This window comes from Cyprinodon variegatus, unplaced genomic scaffold, assembly GCF_000732505.1.
Source record: "Cyprinodon variegatus isolate N-32 unplaced genomic scaffold, C_variegatus-1.0 Scaffold594, whole genome shotgun sequence".
NCBI classification, from domain to species: domain Eukaryota; kingdom Metazoa; phylum Chordata; class Actinopteri; order Cyprinodontiformes; family Cyprinodontidae; genus Cyprinodon; species Cyprinodon variegatus.
In genome coordinates, this window is record NW_015151047.1 from 111,631 (window position 1) to 134,238 (window position 22,608).

Here is a 22,608-nt window from a genome sequence, read left to right on the forward strand (position 1 = left end):
ACCCACCTTCCTCACTCCATTTGAGTGGATGATTCTAGCTACCATCATTGCCAACTGCATTGTCCTAGCTCTGGAACAACATTTGCCTGATGGAGACAAGACACCACTGTCTGAACGGCTGGTGAGTTACTGACTTTTAATAAACATACGATTAAAAATTCTCAAATCTAGATTATTCCTTAATTATGTTTCTAATATATATTCCATGAAATATTTTTTGACCTATATATATATATATATATATATATATATAGGTCACAAAAGAGTATTGAAAGCTTACTAAATTCTTTGTCTTCGTTCTACATTTTTATTATCTCACCTAAGTATTTTTGAAGGCACTCTGAATGCAAGCTCTTGTCTTTCATCACAAAGCTCCTGATTTTTCTTTGTCTCTTTTTGCCTTTTTCCCCATCTTCTGTCATAGGACGATACGGAGCCGTACTTTATAGGAATCTTCTGCTTTGAGTCTGGAATAAAGATCCTGGCGCTTGGGTTTGCATTCCACAAGAACTCTTACCTGAGAAATGGATGGAACATCATGGACTTTGTGGTGGTCCTAACAGGGTAAGCAATTAATAGAAAACTCTCTCACGGACAAAAATGAATTACTTACACATAATATTTCTGCAAAAAAATAAAATCAAAGGTCAGAGTCACATGACCGAATCCTGCTTCTACTTTCAGCTTCATTGTTCACTTTTTGTTCAAGTTTGTATGTCCTAGGTTTCTCTACACACATGTGAGTGTCCTTTACCAGCTCGTCTTTTCTAATGAATGGGCCCCATTCTGTGCAAGGTAGCACTCAGATCACAGAGCTGAGCTGCAGGCAGTCAGCCGCCTGGGTGGTGAACAAATGTCACCTCGGTATACACTGAGACTAGAGGGGTAAGGAGGACAGATGGAGCTGACACTGGTGAGGAGGCAGGATGAGAGGCTTTAAGAAATACGGACACATGTCGGTAGTCAAGTAGCAACAGGGAACAGTCGGATGAAAAAAGAAAGGTTTATGAAGCGAAAAAAAAAAAAAAAGGGCTGTGTGTTATTCTAAAGCTGTGAGTGCATCCAAAAGCAATGATAACAAAAATGTAATAATTTAATTGAAAGCAGATTGGATTGAAACAGTGGTTCCTAAAATCAAAGTTCAAAGTTCTCAGTTGAATTTTTCTGTGTCGATTTATTAAACAGCATAAACTTTAATGATTGAAAACATGAATTTGGTTTTGATATAGATTTCCTTGCATCTGTGATGAACCAGAATAGCTGATTATAGATTTAATACAAAAAACAAAAACAAAAGTATATAGATAAATGTGCGTCATTAAGTTTAAAGAAACAAAATGATTATTTAGTCTCAAACAAGCTTCCAGCACAACCCTGGCAGAATTAACGGCTCATTTATATTGCTTGCTTTTCCAACATGGACCTAAATTTTAAGCATTGATTATATTAATTTTAAAAGGATATGCTGTTTGTGTTGTCTACAATCAGCAGTACATTTCAGTTGATTTCAAGTGAAATGATAAAGAATTTATCCGCCTTTTTCGGGGCTATTTATCATATTTAATTCACCAGTCAGTTGGTACTGAATAGACCCTCAGTATGATTCTGACATCACCATGGTTGACAATTGTCATAACAGCGTAATTAGTGTTTCGAAGTGAGCAGTTTAGAAAATATAATATTAGCCACTTAAGAACAGTTTTGATGGCTTTTTGTAATTTTCCTGCTGGAATACCCAACAGTGGCAGAGGGTCACCAATGAACTGTTAAGAAGAAGGAGAATTTAGAAATTGTCCACCATCTTTTTTTTTTTATTTCATAGATTTGAATGCACCTGACCCACTCATAGTAAAACAGACCCTCAGTAGGATTCTGCTTACAGTACGCCCAGTTTAGACAGTTGGTAAACGGAAGTTTAGCTCAAAAGCTTAACCCTGACTCCTTCAAACATGCCATTTCTCGTTGTTTCCACATAGCTCAATCAACATCTCTGCGAGGCGTTTGGTTTGTCATGTGTGGGCAGCTGACCAGTTCATTCAAGCTTGAAGGTGTCCATTTTGGAGTAGACTTCTTTCTTTGTCATCCCTCTTAATGTTGTCATGAAACATGCTTCACTGTGGACTCTGTCAATATTGTTTTACATATTTCTGTCCATAGTAGAGTTGAGTCCGTAGTTCTTTCTAGATTCTTATTAGTGGGAAAATATGGTATTTATTTTTCTTTGGAGGGATGTTAGGGTCAAACAACTGCTTACTGAATTCACGTAAAACATGAGCCTTGGCAAAAGAAACACCAAATCTTAATTAATTCTACCTGTCTGGAAAATATTTAATTAGACTTATTCCATGTAGGCTATAAAAGCACATGGTCAAGGTCAACCTTATTAAGGAAGACTATTGGGTGGGATATGTGTATTTTTAACCTCCATTAATACTGGATCTTTTTAACCCTATGTGAACAAGTGAAAATATATTAAAGAACTCAAATACTGTATGTGCACTTGTTTTCAGAAAATTCAACTGGATAAATTACAAAGAAATATATTGAATGCATAGCTAAAGGCCTGAAATGTCTTAGACATTAATGCGTATGATGTGTTATGGTAACTTGATCAGAACAATACAAAAATGATGTGTCTTTTGTGCTGACAAAGCATCAGCAAATAGCCATCTTTTGGTTACCTGTTTTCCCACTCATACTTTGTCACAAATATCTTACGGACACAAGTGTACTTCTCAGTCTGGCAGTGTGGTTATAAACCTTAACAAGAGCAACCATGACACCAAGCTCCTCGCAGTGTGGTACAACAGAGTTAGTGTGACCGAGGTGAGAAGATATGTGTCAGCAAAACAGTAGCATGGAGTGAGGAAAAGGAGAAGGAGGCGATGTTGAGTGAAGGATTGTTTTATTGAGCTTTTTTGTAGATAGGGAAATCATATTACAAAATAAAATTAAATAAAAAAAAATATATATATAAAAACAACAACAATAGCATTGGAGAAAGTAATTTAATGAACAAAATAACTATAAATTAAAAAATTCACCCCACCGTTTCATCTAAACAACACACTGTTTCAGAGTACAGCCTTCAAGTTTTTCTTAACCTGGCTACAAATGAGCCCCATGTGTGCTCATACTGGTCCAGTTTGTCCACACCAGTTTAAAACCCCTTCATAGCTGGCCTATTGAGATATAAAAGTTCCCACCTTTTCGTAGGGTGGATAGCGATCTGTTTTCCGTGTCTCAGGAGCACTCATTTTGCAGGCATGATGGCAAGGATAACCTACCTTATTTCAGAGGGACAGAAGCCTGTTTGTCAAGGTCTCATAAACAGCTTTACTTTCATTAGAAAGTCTTTCTTTCCAACTTCAAATGAGCTTGTTTGATACTTTTCCACCAATATTTGAGAAAAGGCCAAAACCTAAGTGTAAGAATAGTTAGGGCTCCAAACTGTCCACCTTCCCAACAACAGTCTCCTGGTATGACATTCCTAGTGTCATTTCTGTTGTGTAATTATTTTAAACAAAGTATTTGTGTGGGTTAAATATAATTTCCTCTCCTCTGTGGATTTATTTGGACCCAATTCTTTTATCCACTGGTTAACGTTTTGCAACGAATCAGATGTTCATTCTTGGAGCTTGTGTTAGATTATTATATATTTTTTTCAAATAATGCTGTTGTCACTGGGCTACCTACGTATCAGGCTAAGTTTCCTAACCAAAAAGATGATGTCCTTCATAATTGCATATATCTCTAAAATTGGTTGCCTTGGAACCTGTAGTTGATTTAACTTGTATTTTGTGGTTTCATTAAACTGGTCTAAAAAAGTGAATTCCCACCTTGTCCATCTGATTCCAACACATCGTCCTACTTCTTACCAAAATACATTAATTATACCCCAGGTGGGCACATTGGGATTTATATAAGTCCCAGGGTTCTGCTCAGTACAGTGTAATCTATGAGAAGTTAGAATTTGAAACATCTTAGTGGTTTGGTAGCAACTTATCAAGACTAAATCTGTTTCACAGCAAAGTTCCTTCATAAGGCTCCAATTCCAGTTAGAGCTTGTCTAAATTAACTTGTTTTTGTGTGCTGGCAATGTACCTGCTCATATATTATTGGCTGAAGGGTCATTAAAAAAAAAACTAAATCTGAGGGGTGGCTTTGGCATGCATTTTTTTTTTTTTTTTTGCAGGTGTTTTTTAGAGTTACCATAGAGAAATTCAAATATTAGTCTAGCATTTTTTAAAGATAGAAATTATGAATATATACAGGAATTATCAGGACTTGGAACAGAGGACCCAGTATGTAGGCAAAAAAGACAGTGGAATGACTCAAACAGCCTTTATTAAAATAAACAGGTCTTTGACAACAGGTTGTGTAGGACCCTTTCCTTTCTTATGAATGAGAGATATGACTGCATTGAGATTGGTAAGGAAACTACTTACATGACCTGGGATATTGCCTCATTCTTTATTTGAGAATTTATGCATTTAAGCTACTGAAACAAAAATATCTATCAAAGTTGTTTTTGTCTAATACATCTTGTGATGGACAGGAAACTGTTAAAATAATTAAGGGGCTGCAAATAACGGAACTAAATGTGTCAATCATAAAAGATACAGTAATCTACAGAGAAAAAAGCCAAGGTGGCAAGATCTAGAAGTGAAATAAAAAAATTCTGAGAATATGGAATTAGAATAAGTCATTAATGTAGATGAGCAAAATGAAAGGATTTTTTTGTGTGGAGGACAGAATGAGCCCTCCTCCGTGTGTCAGTGTCTCTTTCTTTAAAAGACAAAGGTGAATGGTTTAAAGACTGAAAATGAATATGCTTCAAGCCATTACAAGGAGGCTTTTTTGAGATACATTTGTTATTGTCCACACACGCACACATAGTCTTTGTTTAGCTTTTTTTGAATAGCGGTTGTTTTGTTGTTGTTTTTTTTGGGGGGGTGGGGATTGGGTTATTGCTCTTTGAAGATGAAAGACCACTTGGCCTTTCTTTTTTACCTTTGGTTGAAACCTTTGATAACAGTCTGACCACTGTGCACACACAATACTCAAACACACCAATGTATTTCCATTTCAAACATTACTGTCCATTTCCTCCTCACACTTTTAGCCTTTTAAGATGCTCTTTTAAAACATGCAAGCTTACAAATTTCTCCTACATATCATGCTTAAATAGAATAACTTGAGAAGACTTTTTTAATTTAATTTGGGTTCTGAGTGATTGATCGATCTTTTGTTACTGTTAATCCCCAGAGTAGTGTGATTCTACTAATAGTCCAGCTGTTTCTTATTTCTTATATTGATTACTAGTCCAATTGCCCTTCGTTTATGGCCATTCTACCATAAATAACCCTCTTTTGTATAGCTTCCTGTGCTCTGCTTTAGATGGCTGCCAAACAGTTTCTATCTTGCTACTTACTTACCTAAAAAAGGTGTTTTTTGTTCATCCGAGGGAATAAAAACTTTAATATTTTAGAACAGAGTAAGTAACTTTTGCATAGGTGTAACCACCTGTCTTTTCCCCCAACTTAACAATCACATGAATATGTGGGATGGAAAATTGGCTGAGATACTAAGAACTTGTTATGGAAACTACTAAATTAATCCCAAAGGTAAATTAAATGCTGTTGTAACACATACAACAAATCATTTAGGGGTTTCCTCAATTACTTGAGCAAGTGTCATGCAGTGGTCTGTCTTAGAGAAGACCTGAAATTTTCTGCAAATGACAGGACTCTGTCTTGTACTGAAGGTTTGAGGTGTATAGACCAGACACTAATAGTGAGAGTTCCATCCCCAAGGGAGGAGGAGAGATGGCCCCAAGGAAAACCCCCAGCCACCGCAAGTCCACAGGCTCCGCCAGCCACCCTGAAGTGGCCCTGGGGAACCGAGAAGATGAGGTGCTATAGGTTTCATCATGGTAGGATAAGCCCCTACACGGAATGTACCACCTAAACATAACGGAAGTGGCAGATACTAGGAAATTCTACCAATGGCCAAATAAACTTACTGAAAGACAGCACAGAGGTACTCATCATGGCTGAAACAGGAGCAGGCCCTGAGCACCAGAGCAAAAGAGGCCCAGATCTACCACACCAGACAAGAACCCAGGTGCAGACTGTGCAAAGAGGCCCCTGAGACAATCATAAAACATAACTGCATGGTGTAAGGTGCTAGCAGGGAAAGCTTACATGGACCGCCATAACCAAAAAAGCAGAGGAAATTCGTTGTGGTTGACATAGCAATACCAAGTGACTGCAACATAAGGAAAAAGGAACACGAGAAACTAGAGAAATACCAGGGGCTAAGAGCAGAGCTGGAGAAAACCTGGAAGGTCAAGGCATCGGTGGTACCTGTGGTCATCGGGGCACTGGGAACAATGACCCCCAAACTTGAGTGGTTACAGCCGATTCCTGGAAATGTCCAGGGATGAATTTATCTTTATTTTGAAAGTCTTAAGCTCCCCTTGAAAATCGTTTTGTTCGATGCTGTAGAGCATGTATTGTTTACATTCTGACTGGTTGTAACTAGGGAGTATCAATATGGCTGCTGTTGACCTCACAGCAACGTGTACTACCAACAGCTAATCAGACATCCAGAGAATAAATAGAGATGAGTGGTTAGGTGTTGATGTAGCATAAAGAGAAAAGGCTGCTTTTGTGTTGTACTGCAAACTATCACAGGTTGGACTGTTGGGGTTGTTGTGATTTGAACTGACCTGACCTGTCCTAATCGTTAAGTATGCCGTCACTATATAGCGACTGCAAAACTGACTATATTTGAAAGCTGCTCCCATGATGGATAAGTTTGCAGCTGCACCCCCATGGCATCTACTTCATGATACCCTCATACGCATAACCGGCTAAATCCTTATTCTTGTTCAGTCTCTCCAGCTTCCTCCTAACCAGGCAGATTTATGGAAGGGGTGGGAAAGTAGCAGGAGCTTGCTTCTGATTTGGCTATAAACAAACACATAAAGGCAGAAGGGTCAGTGAGCAGGAAGATAAAATATTTGAGGTGGGACAGGGGAAGCTTTGGGTCAAGGAAAGGGAGAAAAGTGTCTTTGACAGTGAGCAGAAGAGGATACTGAGCTTGGCTCTGAACTGAACCTGCTGAAGAAAGTCTTCAATTCATTGGCTTTGTCCAGACTTCAATCTTTCAGATCCTCCTGCTTGAAGCCTGTGATCCTTTTCATCCCTGACCACTCATCTCTTACATTATTCTGTGGTTTGTTGCTTTCGACTTCAGACTCTACGCCTCTTGCTGCCTCTTACTTTAAATTTTGGTTGCTTCTTAAGAAATGGGAGATATTTCCATTGTGTGACCCATGCTTTTTGTCTGTGTAGATAGAAAATCTGGTTGCTTAGCATACATTAAATAATGCTATCATCAGTGCTGTGATAAGTAATAAATGCAATAAAACCAAACTTAAAGTCATACATTTTTAGTGCACTAAAAGACACACTTAATATGTGTGTTCAAAGTCTTTTAGATTCTTTCCTAGATAAAAAAAAATATTTATGAACAATCTAGTTACTGTATACAATTACTTTGAACCTGTCGGTAGAATGTTGATTATATTTACCTATGTCCTACGGAAATTCAAAGCATGGCGCAACTACAGTAGAGTCACCTGGTTGCTCCATGCAAGGAGGGTACCACCACAGTCATCTGGTTGATCCATACTAAACATTTAGATATGTGACATAGGCTACTGATGTTACTGACTGCTTGGCAGCAAAATCATTTGGTTAATTTGATCCAACATTACAAAGTTCTACTGATAAAAGTTGAGTTTCCCATTATAAATCAATTATGATTCTGACATAGTCTTGGGAGACACAGAGAAAAGAGATTAACTATGCCAATCACAAGACGTACAACATCACAACAGGTATGATGAAATTAGCCTAAATGGTAGCTGTTTTGAATGTCTCCTCTTGTTAAAGTTTTGGCAACTGTGTCACCCATTGCACCTTTATGTTGCCCTTAAGGAGTATCTCTGCCAGTTACAACGTGTCTGCAGGTTAATGTGAGAAATTACTGTAATTCCCCATAGCATTAACATTTAGATGATTAAATACTGTGCTGGCTATTCTACAGGCAGTTGCTGCTGTCATTGAATGTCTTTTGGATATTCAGGTGTGCTCTTTTTTTTCCTAAGGAATTTCATTTTAGAATAATCCAGTTTATAGGCTGTACAGTAGTTTCATACAATTTCTTCCTAATATATTGTGTAGAATTAATCTGAAAAGACATTTAAGGTAACATTGATATCCAATTACTTTATCGTCATATTTATCACAGGAAAATAAACTTTGATTAACTGGACAAAATAGGGAAAACAATATTGTGAGGAACGTAAATATAACTGATTTTACTGCATTCAGACAAGGTCAGCAAGAAGGCAGGATATACAATCAGATAAAACTAGTACGTCTCTTTTTTTATATGATCTTTACCGTATTTTTGTATAAACTGTAGACTTACAGTTTGTTTGCTTGTGTTTTGTTTCTATGGTCCACATTAGACACCATCTCTGCCTCTTTGAAGCAAATAATTGTTTTCCAATAATTTCTTCAAACAACCCCATTTCCTGCATTAGCACTTGAATTATTTTAACCCGATATGTCTCAGCTCATGCCTATTTGACTCCCTCGTGTGTCTGTGTTGGGTGTGTCTTTGTGAGTAAGGGTGTTCATATGTCTGTGTCGGTCTGAGCTACTTTGAAAATGTGTATGTTTAAAAATAAATAAACAGAAATCAATTCGGCTCCTCCCTTGACCCTGTTACCAAGGTGATACTAAGATTTTATCAATGAGCCGAGGTACCTGTAGCCATGGAAACATTTATGAATGAGATACGGGTATGGTAACCGTGGAGACAGTGTGAATAAGAAACTTTTTCATCTGTCTGACACTTGGTGACAAGGATGGTGGTTGCATTAAGCTGCATTAATATCATTGTTGTCAGAATTTGTCTAGTTCTAATCAATTATATTTTCATTGTTAAAATTTGTTATGATTAATAGTACTTAATAGAAGTACTAACACTACTATAGGGATATTAACAGTTCTTCCAATTGATATAATAAACATGTTTATAGTCATAAAAAATGCTCTGCTCCATGGTGAAAACTTATCTTTCATAAACTTTATGTTTATGTATTGAAGGATATTTTTCTACAAATACAATATTATAATGTTAACATAACAATGTTACAGAAGCTATTTTTGATTTTCTAAATGTTTTATCATTATTTTTTTATTTATATTAATACTGCTCATTTATTGTTGTCATCTGATGTGTGTTTTTTGTGTAATAAGCTTGATTATTCCAGTCATTTGCCATTTAATTTTATAAACTATGTTTGAGTAGCCCTAGCAAAGACTTTTCAGTCTTTTTCAACAGTTTTATGTCATATGACTAACATAACAAGAGTTTTATCATAAAAAAAGGTACATATATAGATACAGTACTCAATAACATAAATATTATTTAATTTTGATTATTTTAGAAACTGAGAATAAAGTAATATCCTATCAGATGCCTCTGAGAGGTATTTGTTTTGACTTGGCTTTATTTTTTTAAATTAAAAATTGAAAACCATTAAACATTAACAGATAGCGTGTTGATTTGAGGTGAAAGAATGGCAGATAATCATACATTGGATTGCAAATATTGTAAATAAATGTAGAATCAAGACGCCATGGAATTTTCTCTTTCTTCAAACTTATTTGCATAATACATTTCATCAAATGTATGTTTTATTACTTTCTAAGCACTTGTATTTGGCTTCATTAACAAGATACTGTAGAAATTGGCCAACGGAGCTGTAAACTAAACATGGTCTGTTGCTCTATCGATGTTAGGTGCAATATTGAGAAAAGTTCTTGTCTTTTACATTCTTTTCATTTTTGGCTTTTTTAAACTTGCATTCTAAAGATTATCCATCCATCCATTTTCTAACATGCTTACTCCCAAGTGGGGTGACGAGGGGTGCTGGTGCCTATCTCCAGCTGTCTATGGGCGAGAGGCGGGCTCATTCTAAAGATTATAATGCACATTTTAATATCTGACAAAGATAACCTAAGTAAACACAAAAATATTTTTTTAGATGATTTTATTTGTTGCATAAAAAAAACGCTTTCTAAGTCAACTTCGTTCAATTTGAAATATTATTTTAACAGTTATGCCACTCTGTCATCAAGGGTCTACATTAACTGGTAATGAGTGTTTCAATCTTCGATCCAGAATGTAAAAAAGCCTGTAAAGAACTTAGTTTCCAGCATTTGCATTTCCAGATCCAAAACATAGATAGGGAATAATCACCTGATTAAGTAAACATGTTGAACTTGGTAGGGTTTCTGCTTTCTAGTTCTGAATTGTCCACCTTTATTTTGGCCAAAATCCCCTTATCAAATTTAATGATCCTCCACATTGGAGTGCTTTAAAGAAATAACTGCTTGTATACAATTTTCTTCAGCATCTTATACATTTTCAGGGGTGTAGTTTAGATAAAAACTTTGATTTCGAGCCAACAAAAGCCAACTCACTGTTGTTTGTTTTCTGCTGCATGAGAGCACTTGAGCTTAAGTTCATGAAGTGAAGTTTTTCTGCATACATAGGTTTTAAGTTAGATAAACAAAAACCTTCAAACTGTTCCACTTTGTCTCATAAGTGAACATATATTTTTTTTTCAAAAGCACCAAGAATCCTTGAGGGTGTTATTTTGGAAAAGTAGGAAATGTGTTTTGGTTAGCAGTGGTTTTGGGACTCTCCCATTGATGTCATTTTGCTCTGTCATGTTGTTACAGTTAAATATGAACACTTGCCATTAACTTAGACCAGTGGAGTCTGCAGTGCTGTAGGATGTTGTTTTGGGTTATTTTGTGACCTCCTTGATGATTCATGAATGTGCTCATGGAATCACCATTGTTCAGTGTTTTCTCAATTTTTATACACTGGTTCCTACTATGGCTTTCTATACTCTTAAAGCCCAAAACATTTTATTTTACCCATTTCCAGATCATAGTAAATGATTTTCTTTTTTTCCTGAATTTCTTTAGATAAGAGCATAATTTGCTTTTTTAAAAATCTCTTGGTTTACTTCATATTGAGAACTGATATCGAGCTGGTTATTGTTTGGGAAAACAAGCCAAAAAATATGGTTAATCATGTCAATTTCTGAATGAAAATAAAGATGGTTGGGGAGTTATGGTCATGATTTAAAAGCTGCATTATATTCCAACTCTTAAAATTGTGCTTAAAACAGAAGGGATCTATACTGTGCCATTACTTATGAACAAATTTGTATCTAAAACAAATTTCACAAAAAAACAGCTGGAATATTTCTTAAGCATCATATCAAAGATGTCCCATGCTAAAAAACATCCTAAAATTCTGGATCTTTTTTCAATGAAAAAGCCACTGGTAATGCTTCACCAGTGGCTTTTTTGCTGATCTACTTCAGTAATTTTTGGCAAATAACACCTGTTGCTCTGTTTTAGCTTTGCCCCTACTCAAGAAATTGTAAATCAGTCTGGTAAGTCTCAGACTCTTTGGTCAAAAAACCAATCGCATCACAGGAGGCAGGAGTTGACATTGTGCCAGTATCACCCATATTGCAACAGAACTTTTCTGTAATCATAATAGTCAAGGTTGCTGCTGGAACAAAGCAATGTTTTATTGATGATTGAGCTGGACATTTCTTGAAATGGCTGCTGTAAGAGTTTTTCTTAAAAAAAAGAAAAAAAAAAAGGAAAGAAGGCATGTTTGCATCATATTGGTAGGTATCTGATCTTGTACCAACCTGTTTCCACCGTCTCTGCTAGTCACACGTTCACAGTCACACTATACCAGCTCCTTTTAAGTATGAAAGGCCGTTGATACAGGGTAAGTAAGCTGCTAGGTTACAGGAAATATCCCTCGAATTAAGTCAACTTAACCATATTTAGCTCAACCTATCCAGTGTTTGCTAATATAACTGGAAAGGACTGCAAACCATCATGTTTATTCAGGTGTGTTTATACTGGTTGTACTGACTCTCAGTCAGCAATTTTAGGGTTTATCACTTTTGTCACCTTGGTCCATTCAGATTGATATTGAATCTGGATACCGTTTCAATGGTAGTAAACAAGACAGAGTGACAATTTGTGATTGAGTTCTAATGTGTTTTTTTTTTTGCAAAAAAAATGTCATCTTAATTTGTAATAAGAGGGATATAATGTCAATACTAAGAGCAGCAGACTTGATTTACTGAAAGACCACCAATATTTTATATATTATTTCGTTTTTTTTTTTTTTTTTTAGAGAAACAATATCACAGTGAATTCATAAAATTGGCTATGTGTTTAGTGGCACATATTACATATCACAGAGCCTGACGCAGCATTATATATATTATACAAAGTTATGCACAAGGCCCACGGCTCCAGAGCCAGTGCGGCTCTTTAGTGCCCCCCTTGCAGATTTTTTTTTTGTTCATTTGTTTCTTTTGATATAGTGTGTAGCAGGGAAAAAAAAATGTTTATGTTTTCCAATGCTGTAAAAATGTGTGTAATAAATAAATTTAAACAATAAAGTTCAACATTTCTATCAACAAAGATTTGTGTCATAGCCTGCGACAGACGTTTCAGTGCGGCACGGTGCCAGGCAGGTGGCTGCTGTAAAAACACTGGTGGGTGCAATGTCGTTAAACTATACTGGTTTATTTTCGTTTACATTGTCTACTTACTTTATCAAAAGGCTGCTGTTGCAATCTTTTATTTGCACTTTTATTGTGCTTTTGCCCCAATAAGGGGGAAAAAGAGGATTGTATTTTTATTGTGGTTTGAAGAGGACTGCATTTTATGTCCAAGTGGAGGTTTGTAATGAGAGTCCTATTACTTGCAACAATTTTTTTTCAAGCCTTAAAATTAAAATAACGCCTAAAATCAAATGCTTAATTGTTCCATTCCATTGATGCAAGAAAACATAATACATTAATACTGTAATGTATAGCAAGTTTTAATTTAAAGCACCACATATCGTACAGCAGATTAGTTACATGGTGTCTTATTTTCTCCAGGATGAGCTGCAGGAAAAATAAACATTTATCATGAGTATTTATTATGTATTTATCTACTTAGTCATTTTGATGCTGCACTAATATACAATTAGAGCCCTTAGGAGGCTTATATAAGAATTTTAATTTTTTCGGCTCCAGACAGATCTGTTTTGAGTTTTTTTTGGTCTCTTTGAACATTTTGGTTTGCCGACCCCAGAACCAAGGCCTAAATACATTTGGAACTCTATCGGTACAGACCGTCACAGCACTACTGTTCAACAAACTACCTGCTTCTTGTTTAGCCACTGGCTCTTAGTCAAAGCTTCTGCCTTTTTCGTTCTTGCTAAACGTAAAGTATCCCAGTGATAGTAAGCAGAGATCAGAGCCATGATTAACTTTCTGCTGTGTCACTTCACATCTTTTAGGAACAGAAGAAAGTAGAAATGTGTTAGAGAGATAGAATGAATGAAAGAGAGAGAGAGAAGTGGGAAGTAAGGATGATTCACAGAATGCGTCAGACAGGAGGACTGACTGGAAGTCTGTCAGCACCCAGGAACATCTTAACCTTCTCAAGCTGTTAACTTTGATGATGGGTTTTGATAAAGGTGCAATGGCACACACTACACTGTGTTTACTGTGTAGCAGGACTGAGAAAAACTAAATGCATCTGAAATACACAAAATTAGATAAACAACCTCTCTGATTCAGGATATCCAGTAGTGTTCTTTCTTTGTATCTGTCTCTAACTCTTTTCCACCCTCCTATCCTTCTTCTTTGCATTGTTTCTTTTTCTTTTGTGGTCCTTCTAAAATCCGGATACAGTGCAGCATCTCCTCAGCATGCCCCTCCCTCATACTGATACACTCTTCTGTCTTACTTCACTTGCCAGCTCTATTGATTGGTTTGGTTCTTACAGGATTTACATAGAATGCTCACCCAGTTGCTTGTAATGGCCTTGCAGGGGATGTGTGTGGATGAAAGAGAATGTGAGAAAGAGAGAGTTTGACTGACAGTGACAAGCCTGACTGGCTTGAATATTGATTAGCCTCACACATCTAAGCAGTTGTCTTTTTCCTTGCAGGATCCTGTCCACTGTGGGCTCAGATTTCGACTTGCGGACCCTCCGGGCTGTTAGGGTATTGAGACCCCTCAAACTGGTGTCTGGTATACCCAGTAAGTCAGCGCTTATCATTTTGATAATACATTTTTTTCCCCCCAAGCATAGATTATGACATTTAATTTGGTTGCTTTCTCCTTTGCACTAAAATACCAAGTCAAACTGGATCATCTCTACATCAAATTAAAATATATTTTCAAAAGTGAAAATATTTCCCTCAATTACACTCCAACAGTCCTCTGTCTTTTTCTGTCCAATGTATAGATTTCTATCAATTTTATTGAGTGAAGGTATCGGTACCCAACTGGAATTCATCTTACCTCAATTAATACACTTACATTGAGTAATGTTTTTCTTGTGTTGTTCTTCAAGGAAAATATCTTTTGAGACATTTTAACTAATAATCTGTTCCTGGTGAATCATGTTGAAAATCACTATATTATATCAGATTTCAAGTCTTGAGGAAATATTAGTAAGTTACTTTGGCTGACCTTCCACTCAGTTCAGTTATGAAGCAGCTTCTGTTAAATATAGATTGCAGGAGCATGTTTTTGGCTGTGTAGAGGTGCCCCCTGGATACCTCTGAGACTTTGTTGCTGTATATCTAGAGGACTGACAAGTGCTGTCGTGAGTGAGCACATCAAAGAAACCAGAAAGTGATTCTTTTAGACTTGAAGGAATCCACAACGGAAATTAAAACATAAAAATCATGACACTGAGAAATCCTTTTGTGTCCTCTGTGTTCCTCAGGCTTACAGGTGGTGCTCAAATCCATCATGAAAGCGATGATTCCCCTGCTGCAAATCGGCCTTTTGCTTTTCTTTGCCATCCTCATGTTTGCCATCATTGGTCTGGAGTTCTACATAGGAAAATTCCACAAAACCTGCTTTGACAACACTACAGGTATAAATGACTGTGTTGACATGTGCTAAACCATTTTACCCAGCGTAGGCTACATCTTTGTCCACTGGGAATTGATTCACATAGTCACAGCAATAAATAGAAAATCAACCCGAGAAATGTGCTTATTCTTGTGCAAGTAAATGAATGAGTGATGAAAGCATGCCATTTCCATAATATGATTATAAGAGTACCAAACAACTACATAAACTCTTCTCAGTTATTACAATTAAATACTGTTTAATAATTTGTGTCATAGTGATGATAAGGAGTTTGTTTAAATCAGGCCGTCATTTGTGTATGTATAACATATATGATTTAGAGATCTAACAAAATAACATCTTTGCATATTTTTGTTCTAATATGAATTTTCCCTTCTACCCAGACTCAGGTGAGATCCGGGAAGAGTTCCCGTGTGGAGATGAAGCCCCATCCCGGCTGTGTCCAGCAGGCACTGTTTGCAGGGGGTACTGGTTGGGACCAAACTATGGCATTACCCAGTTCGACAACATCCTGTTTGCTATTCTCACCGTCTTCCAGTGCATCACCATGGAGGGCTGGACAGACCTGCTCTACTATGTGTGTACTACCAAGCAGAATTTTACAGTATTTTTTCATTTTTATGTTGCCATATTGCTTCATGATAGATTTGATAATGCACTTAAGCAAGCTATCTTTGTTAGCAACCATACTTGAGTGTTCATTCTGGATATTTTAGATTTGAAAGGTCACAATGACTAATTCAGCAAAGATTATTTTAATTGTGCCAAATTTCCTCAGTCTTTGGCTCACTATTAACTCTTTCTCCAGAAACCACTTGTTTATTGTTTTCTTTTTTCTTTTTTTTCATGTGGCTTTTCATTTAAGCAAGGGCTTGTTTTGTGTTCGTTACCAAAAAGAAAATGTTGACCTTGAAATTCTTTTCTAGGTTGTAGTTTTTTTGTTTTGTTGGATCCTTCAACATTTTCTTTCATCCACTTAACTGTTCGGGAATATGTGTTATTACAACAATCTCTGAATAAGTAGCATTTTTATTAATTACCTTTAAAGGCTTATCGTTCTTGTTGAGGGTGGAAATCACTCACCAGTCTTCAGGAGATCTGTCCTGTCAGCAGTCTTTTCCATGGTTTTGTGATCTACTGACCCCCGACTGAAAGCCTATTAAAGGTCCAGGGAACTTTTAACCTTGTAAAAATTTCAAACATTCTAATACCCCTTTCCCACTGCCCAGGGAATCCTTTAAAACCCTGGAACATTCAGCTTTTAGTGGCAGTGAGAATGGCTCACTGACCCAAAGGAGTGCCACTGCAAATTTTGGGCCCCCTGAAAGAGTCTATGCCTCCCCCCACCTACAGTTCTTGCAATTTTGCAGGGTGGGTTGATTTGACATTTACTGCTGAAAACTCAGTCAGAACACATTACTCCTGGATTTTTTAAAATTATATTTGAAATATATAGTGGAATAAATCTATTGGGTCCCCTCTCAGTCATGGGCCCTTGGACTCTTGCGTCTGATCTAATAAACCAAAACAAATGACGTACATTCAATAAACATGGGGCAGCGTTGGTAAGAGGGAGTTGGACAGACAATAAATCACAATTGCTAAACCATCGCTCACTTCCATGTTGCTCTCCATTTTTTGTTTCCCCATTATTGATGCACCGATGACAGCATCAAGGCTAACCTAGTGTGTTGGCATCACAAGACACACTTGCCAGTTGGCTTTTTTTGCCAATGGTAGGGAAGCTTAATGATTATTAGCAGGCTGACCCATGTTTTAAAAACCAACATTAACCCGTGGAAAAGAGGCTTACAATTCTAAGTTGTTGGGTGTTTGATATTTGTAAGCCACAATCTCCAAAATGACAAGGAATAAAAACTTGAAATGTTTCACTCAGTAAGTGCTTTCAAACAAAATGTTTGGAATGCTTTTCATTGTACTAGAGGTTGGTCCCTGAGGTCAATTAATTGAGGTCAGTTAACTGTTTAATATTTTCCAAAATGTTGTTTTAAATCAATCTAATGTGAACCAATATAGATAATTTAAAAGTGTTAAATTTAACTCTCTAGGAACTGCATTAACTCTTTCAGACTTGCTGTGTACCCCACATTTACAAATGCAGCTTTTAACATGGTTTGCCAAACCCTGGAACGATTCGCTTGTAGTCTGAATCCATGTCAGCTTTTAGCATATCAAAAGGAGGAAGAGAGGTTTTGGCATAAGACTGGAGCTTTTGTGCAAAATCTGAAAACATATAGAGTAAGGCTATATATTTTAGCTGCTTAAGTCTACCTACAAGATTGATAACGTGTTTAAACTATTAAGTGAATGACATCACGAACAAACAGAACGGTGCTGAAATAACATCAATTGAAGGGTCTGTAGAAAACAGAATTGCAGGAGGGAATGGTGTAGCTTTTATCAGTTAGTGCTTTTTTTCATTCTTGATCAACTTAATACGACCCCTGAAACAATCTGATGCAACTGCATATTTTTAGTTTTAAAATATGTGTGTGTGATATATACATTTCACTCTGCAAAATGACTGATAGAATAGTTTTGACTTTTTTCAAAATTTTCAACTCTTTTATGTAATATCATCTGATAAACTTAATCAAATTCTTATAATCTGAGTCTAGCATTTAGGTCAGATGGTTTATCTTAGGACACAAATAGGTTATTCAATAGGAAATCTATCCCAAAGGCACAGCATACCCTGTTCAAAAATATGTGGACTATGCTTAAAACCTACTCCTTAAAAATTTGTTTCTACCAGAAACCCAATACATTTAGAATGAACTCTTATACTTACAATGAAATCATATATCCAGGTAGGACTTGTCATAGAATAGGAAGTGAAACTCTGTCAATCACTAAATTCCTTTGCTTTGTCGAATCGAATCTTCTCTCCTCCATCCATTTCCCTCTCTTTCACACTCTCTCTCCATGTTTCTCCTTCCTGATGCTGCTCCATATTTAAAAGGGCCTGTTCATCCCAAGTTATTCTTGCAGCTGTTGAGAAAGCAGAGGAATAAAACTTTAATGGTAGAAAAAATGGGGCGCAGTACTCTGAGTACACAACAGCCGAAACAGCTTACATGCAGGGAAATAGGATGAGGGAGGAGACGGGTAACTTAAACAGGGACATTTCAATACTGAGGTTAAAAAAAGGTATTAGGAGTTATTTGTGAAAAGGTTAATTAGAGAGTGGGAGGAGATGAGATTAAAGAAAGAGAGAGTGGTGAATAAACATAAAGATATAAAGTAAACAGCCTTCCATAGTAGACTTAATGAGAAAATATTTGGTCCTAAAAGATGATGGGCACTAGGAACAACAGCTCTAAAGAGACAAAAGAATTGTCCCAGAAAGGGACATTTTAGAGGCCGATAGGGAATGGGGAAAGCATTTCTTATACATTATTTACTCTGACAGGGCAGCTAAATAGAGATGTATTTACTTATTAAGATCGTTCCTCTATTGCATGTGTTTCTAACTACTTAATAAAGCATTGAATTTAGAAGTATACTAACATGAATTTAATAAAATGTATAATATTAAACGTATAGAGCCATAACACATTAATACTGCTTTTATTTTCAAAATTCCTTGGATCTACCTCTTTACTCCTAATACCAAATTCCAATTATAACATCCCTGCTAATTCCGGAGGTTTCTGTCTTTGTCCATATATATCTGCTCTCTTCCTTATCCACAACTACCTCAAAATATTTAATAAAATTCGTTTAATTATTCAGCTGTTTATAAATGATTCTATTGATAATCAGTAGAACAAGTGACACATATGTTGGCATAGATAAATAAAGGGGTACAGAATAAAACCTTGACTACTCTACATAACGTCTGGGTGTGTGTTTCCAGAGCAACGACGCCTCAGGGAGCGCATGGAACTGGATGTACTTCATTCCTCTTATCATTATTGGCTCCTTCTTCATGCTCAACCTGGTGCTTGGTGTGTTGTCAGGGTAAGCATGCAAGTCTCTGTCCTGTTTTGTAAAGGACATAATTATGGTTTAACTTTACTACTTTAATATTCTAGGTTTTTATATCATGGCAGATATAAAAACAAATCTGCTAATTTTATAAATTGTATTGATATAGTCAACAATAAATTTAAAACAACCTTTTTTTGTGATTGTGTCTCTGTAGGGAATTTGCCAAAGAGAGAGAGCGTGTTGAGAACAGGAGAGAGTTCCTAAAGCTCAGAAGACAGCAACAGATAGAAAGGGAACTCAATGGATACCTGGAGTGGATCTGCAAGGCTGGTATGGACATAATAGCTCCTGTTTCCGCTGTTTTGCAGATAAATTATTTCCACATGTCATCAAAAGAACGTTGTTTTTTTTTATCAAACTTAAAGGAGAATTCCGGTTTTTAACACTTTTAGCCCATTTTCTGTAGTGTCCAGGATGAAATCGAATGATCGACACCAAAATTTTGACAATTGGTCCTGTCTCTGCTTTTTGGCTCATTTAGAATCCACCCCTGGCTGCTTCAGAATGGCTTCCATAGAGCATGTCCGATAATGTCCTTAAAACAACCTTAAACATTCTTTTTTTAAAATATGCTACTCACCGGGTCGTCAGCGCTGTTCAATGACGTTCCAAAAAAAGTTTCGTAAAGAAAAAACGTTCCTGTAGTGTTTTATTTAGCATTTTGTAAATCCCATTGAGTTCTGTTGGAATAGTCAATATTCCCCTGCCACCGGAAACGGAAATGGGGCCTGTTTACACAGTTGTAGTCTTTTCGCTTCACTCTGTGTACTCCGACGTCGAGGTGCTAACGTCTCTGTTAAACACTTTAAAAAACTCTGAAAATGGAATACGAAAGGTGGATTCTTGATTCTCGACGTCGGAGTACACAGAGTGAAGCGAAAAGACTACAACTGTGTAAACAGGCCCCATTTCCGTTTCCGGTGGCAGGGGAATATTGGCAAATGTTTTGGTAATTTGCCTGTGTCCTTTATGAACCTGCTTGGGTCATAAAAGACATTCAGTGGTTGCTTTTTTATTACACTGTGATTTTCAACTTTTCTGTAATGGCGTTGGTGTTAAAACATGAACACATGAGTGTTTTAAAGGTACATAACATTTTCTCTCTTTGTGTTTTGTAGAAGAAGTCATCTTGGCAGATGATGAAAATGAAAATGATTACGATGGTATGAAATAATACTTCCTATACAGAAGTTTTAATTAGCAACAATAACAAAAATCAACACATTTTAACATGGGTATGATTAGCTAAAAAGAAAACTTGTATTTTTCCGCAACAGGTTCTCGTCGAAGAGCTACCAAGAACCATAAGAGCAAAGCGGAGCTCCTCAATCCAGAGGAAGGAGAGGGAGATCTGGCATTGGGTAAGATAAGTCTCTCTCTAACACACACAGATCTCAGGTACATAGAGATGGTATCTTATCTCGCATTACAACGTTATCTGACCAACCTCTCTTGCCTTCTCCTGCCCTTTGCTTTTCTGTCTTTTTCTTTACAGCTATGGTTTTTGTAATATTACATTTCTTCCATCCTATTGCCTCTTGTCTTACTCCCTTTCTTTAATCAGCCGTTATCTCAGTCCCGCTTTACCTCTCCTAATGATTCTTTACCACCACTTTAACCTTAAACGGGCTGATCTTAAGCTTACCTTTAATTTTGGATGCCTTCATAGCAATTCTAAATTTACCAAAACATCACAAACTGAGTATAATTATACGGTACAACTGAAAATAGAGTCAGTTTTACAGTGACCTGCAAAAATATTTATCCCCCTCAAACTGTTTTCACGTTTTTACACATTAAAACATACATGCAAAGTACAATTTGATTGTTAACCAGAAAGAAAATTGTGTTTTGTATTTTTATTCCACTACCTTCAGCAATATTTTGATTAGTTGTCACATTCCATCTGTGAGCGATAGATGAGGCATCATGAAGTCTAAAAACTGTGTCTAGGTCAAGGATCAGGAGAGTGTTGCTTGATTTTTTAGCTCAATTGATTGCTCATTATTTTAAAAGATAATATATAAGACAGTGAATGGAATAAGAAATCCCTTTTTATCGTTTTCTGATACTTTGTAGAGGCAAAAAATCAAAAACTTGGGACAGTGGGTTTAGGTCAGATTGGGCAACTTCCAAGAGTTCTGTATGGGAGAAATCTACCACTGCACATCACTGAGAATACCCCATTTCCACTGTGAAACATGGGCGGTGCTCCTGCAACATGGTATGGGGAGGGATTTTTTAAGCAGGGTCTCTAAAACTGAAGGTTCTTAGTTTGTGTATGAATAAATTTAAATATTGAACATTTATGCTAGCCGTCATAGTAACATAGATAAAGCTGATTATGCTTGAAAACTTGTATGAGGTTCACTTTCATGAGAACAACTCTGACTATAAGTAGGGCTGCAACTAATGATTATTTTGCAAATTGATTAATCTGTCGATTATTTTTTCCATTAATCAATTGATAATCAGATAGCCAAAGGTTCCGTAAAGAAGACTTTTTTTATGAAATCAAACTAGATGAAACTAAAACTTTTCCGCTTGAGGAGGCTGGATAGATCATACTGACAGACAAAATTTATTTTTTTTATCTTAAATGCAAAATCTTCATATTTATGTTTAAACTCTAGATATAATTACAGCTGTGAGTTGGTTGCTCTGTCAGCTAAACACATATTTTACAGTCTATATTCTCCACTTAACGATCATTCGATTACTAAATTATTATTTCAATAAATGATTAATCACGATTAATCTGATTTTTTCAGTCCTAATACACAGCCAGATTTACAATGGAAAAACTAAGATCAAATGCTATTCATTTATGGTATCACACTTTTAGATCTAAACCCTTATAAAAGATTTTCTCCACTAAAAATGGCTTTCAATATCCAACCCTGATGACGACATACTGTAATGCAAATGCATCCAAGTCCATTCCTTGAGATATACTGCCCTGCAGCCTTTAGGTGTGTTAGTCTGGGGATGCATCTGAAAGCTGCAGAACTGAAGATCATGAGAACTAGGGTTTGAGACCCTCATGTTATTGCACCGGTGGTTAAATGTTTTTGTAAAACTATTTGTATACTCAACCAATAGTTTGGGTAATTTACTTTTTTACAATATTCTGGGTCAGAAGCTTAAATGTTTGGAACCAATGCTCTTAAGAGCTTGCAACTATAAGATCCAAAACCACAATTTAAATGCATACCACATTTTTTTAGATTTCTACTTCTAAAAGAAAAATGGAAATAATATGTATCCTTCTGCCCTTTTCTAAAAAAAAATGCCATGCAAAAATTATTAATGTTTGCTGATGTAATAAAATTTCAAAATGTAGAAATAATCTAGAGGTGACTAAGTTTTCAACAACTTGGAATCGGCGTTTATGTCAGGTTGACTGTTTGGAGAGGACCCAAATGCAGAGACTGGAGCCGAAGGTGATTTCTAGCAGATTAAAAAAAAAAAGTGGGAAAAAAAACAAAAAAAAAAAAAAAAAAAAAAAAAAA

The 22,608-nt window shown here is 36.3% G+C and overlaps 1 protein-coding gene across 24 annotated transcripts in view; it reads left to right on the forward strand.

Moving 5' to 3' along the window:
* LOC107096037 (voltage-dependent P/Q-type calcium channel subunit alpha-1A-like) overlaps positions 1-22,608 on the forward strand; it is a 104,694-nt gene that overhangs the window by 22,534 nt on the left and 59,552 nt on the right. For all 24 annotated transcript variants that reach the window (XM_015392492.1, XM_015392494.1, XM_015392507.1 and 21 more), the window contains exons 2-10: positions 16-121; positions 425-564; positions 14,145-14,236; positions 14,931-15,083; positions 15,466-15,659; positions 18,963-19,066; positions 19,251-19,366; positions 20,215-20,259; positions 20,374-20,457. In XM_015392492.1, the coding sequence (XP_015247978.1) occupies positions 16-121; positions 425-564; positions 14,145-14,236; positions 14,931-15,083; positions 15,466-15,659; positions 18,963-19,066; positions 19,251-19,366; positions 20,215-20,259; positions 20,374-20,457 (1,034 nt within the window). The remainder of the gene's footprint in view (positions 1-15; positions 122-424; positions 565-14,144; positions 14,237-14,930; positions 15,084-15,465; positions 15,660-18,962; positions 19,067-19,250; positions 19,367-20,214; positions 20,260-20,373; positions 20,458-22,608) is intronic.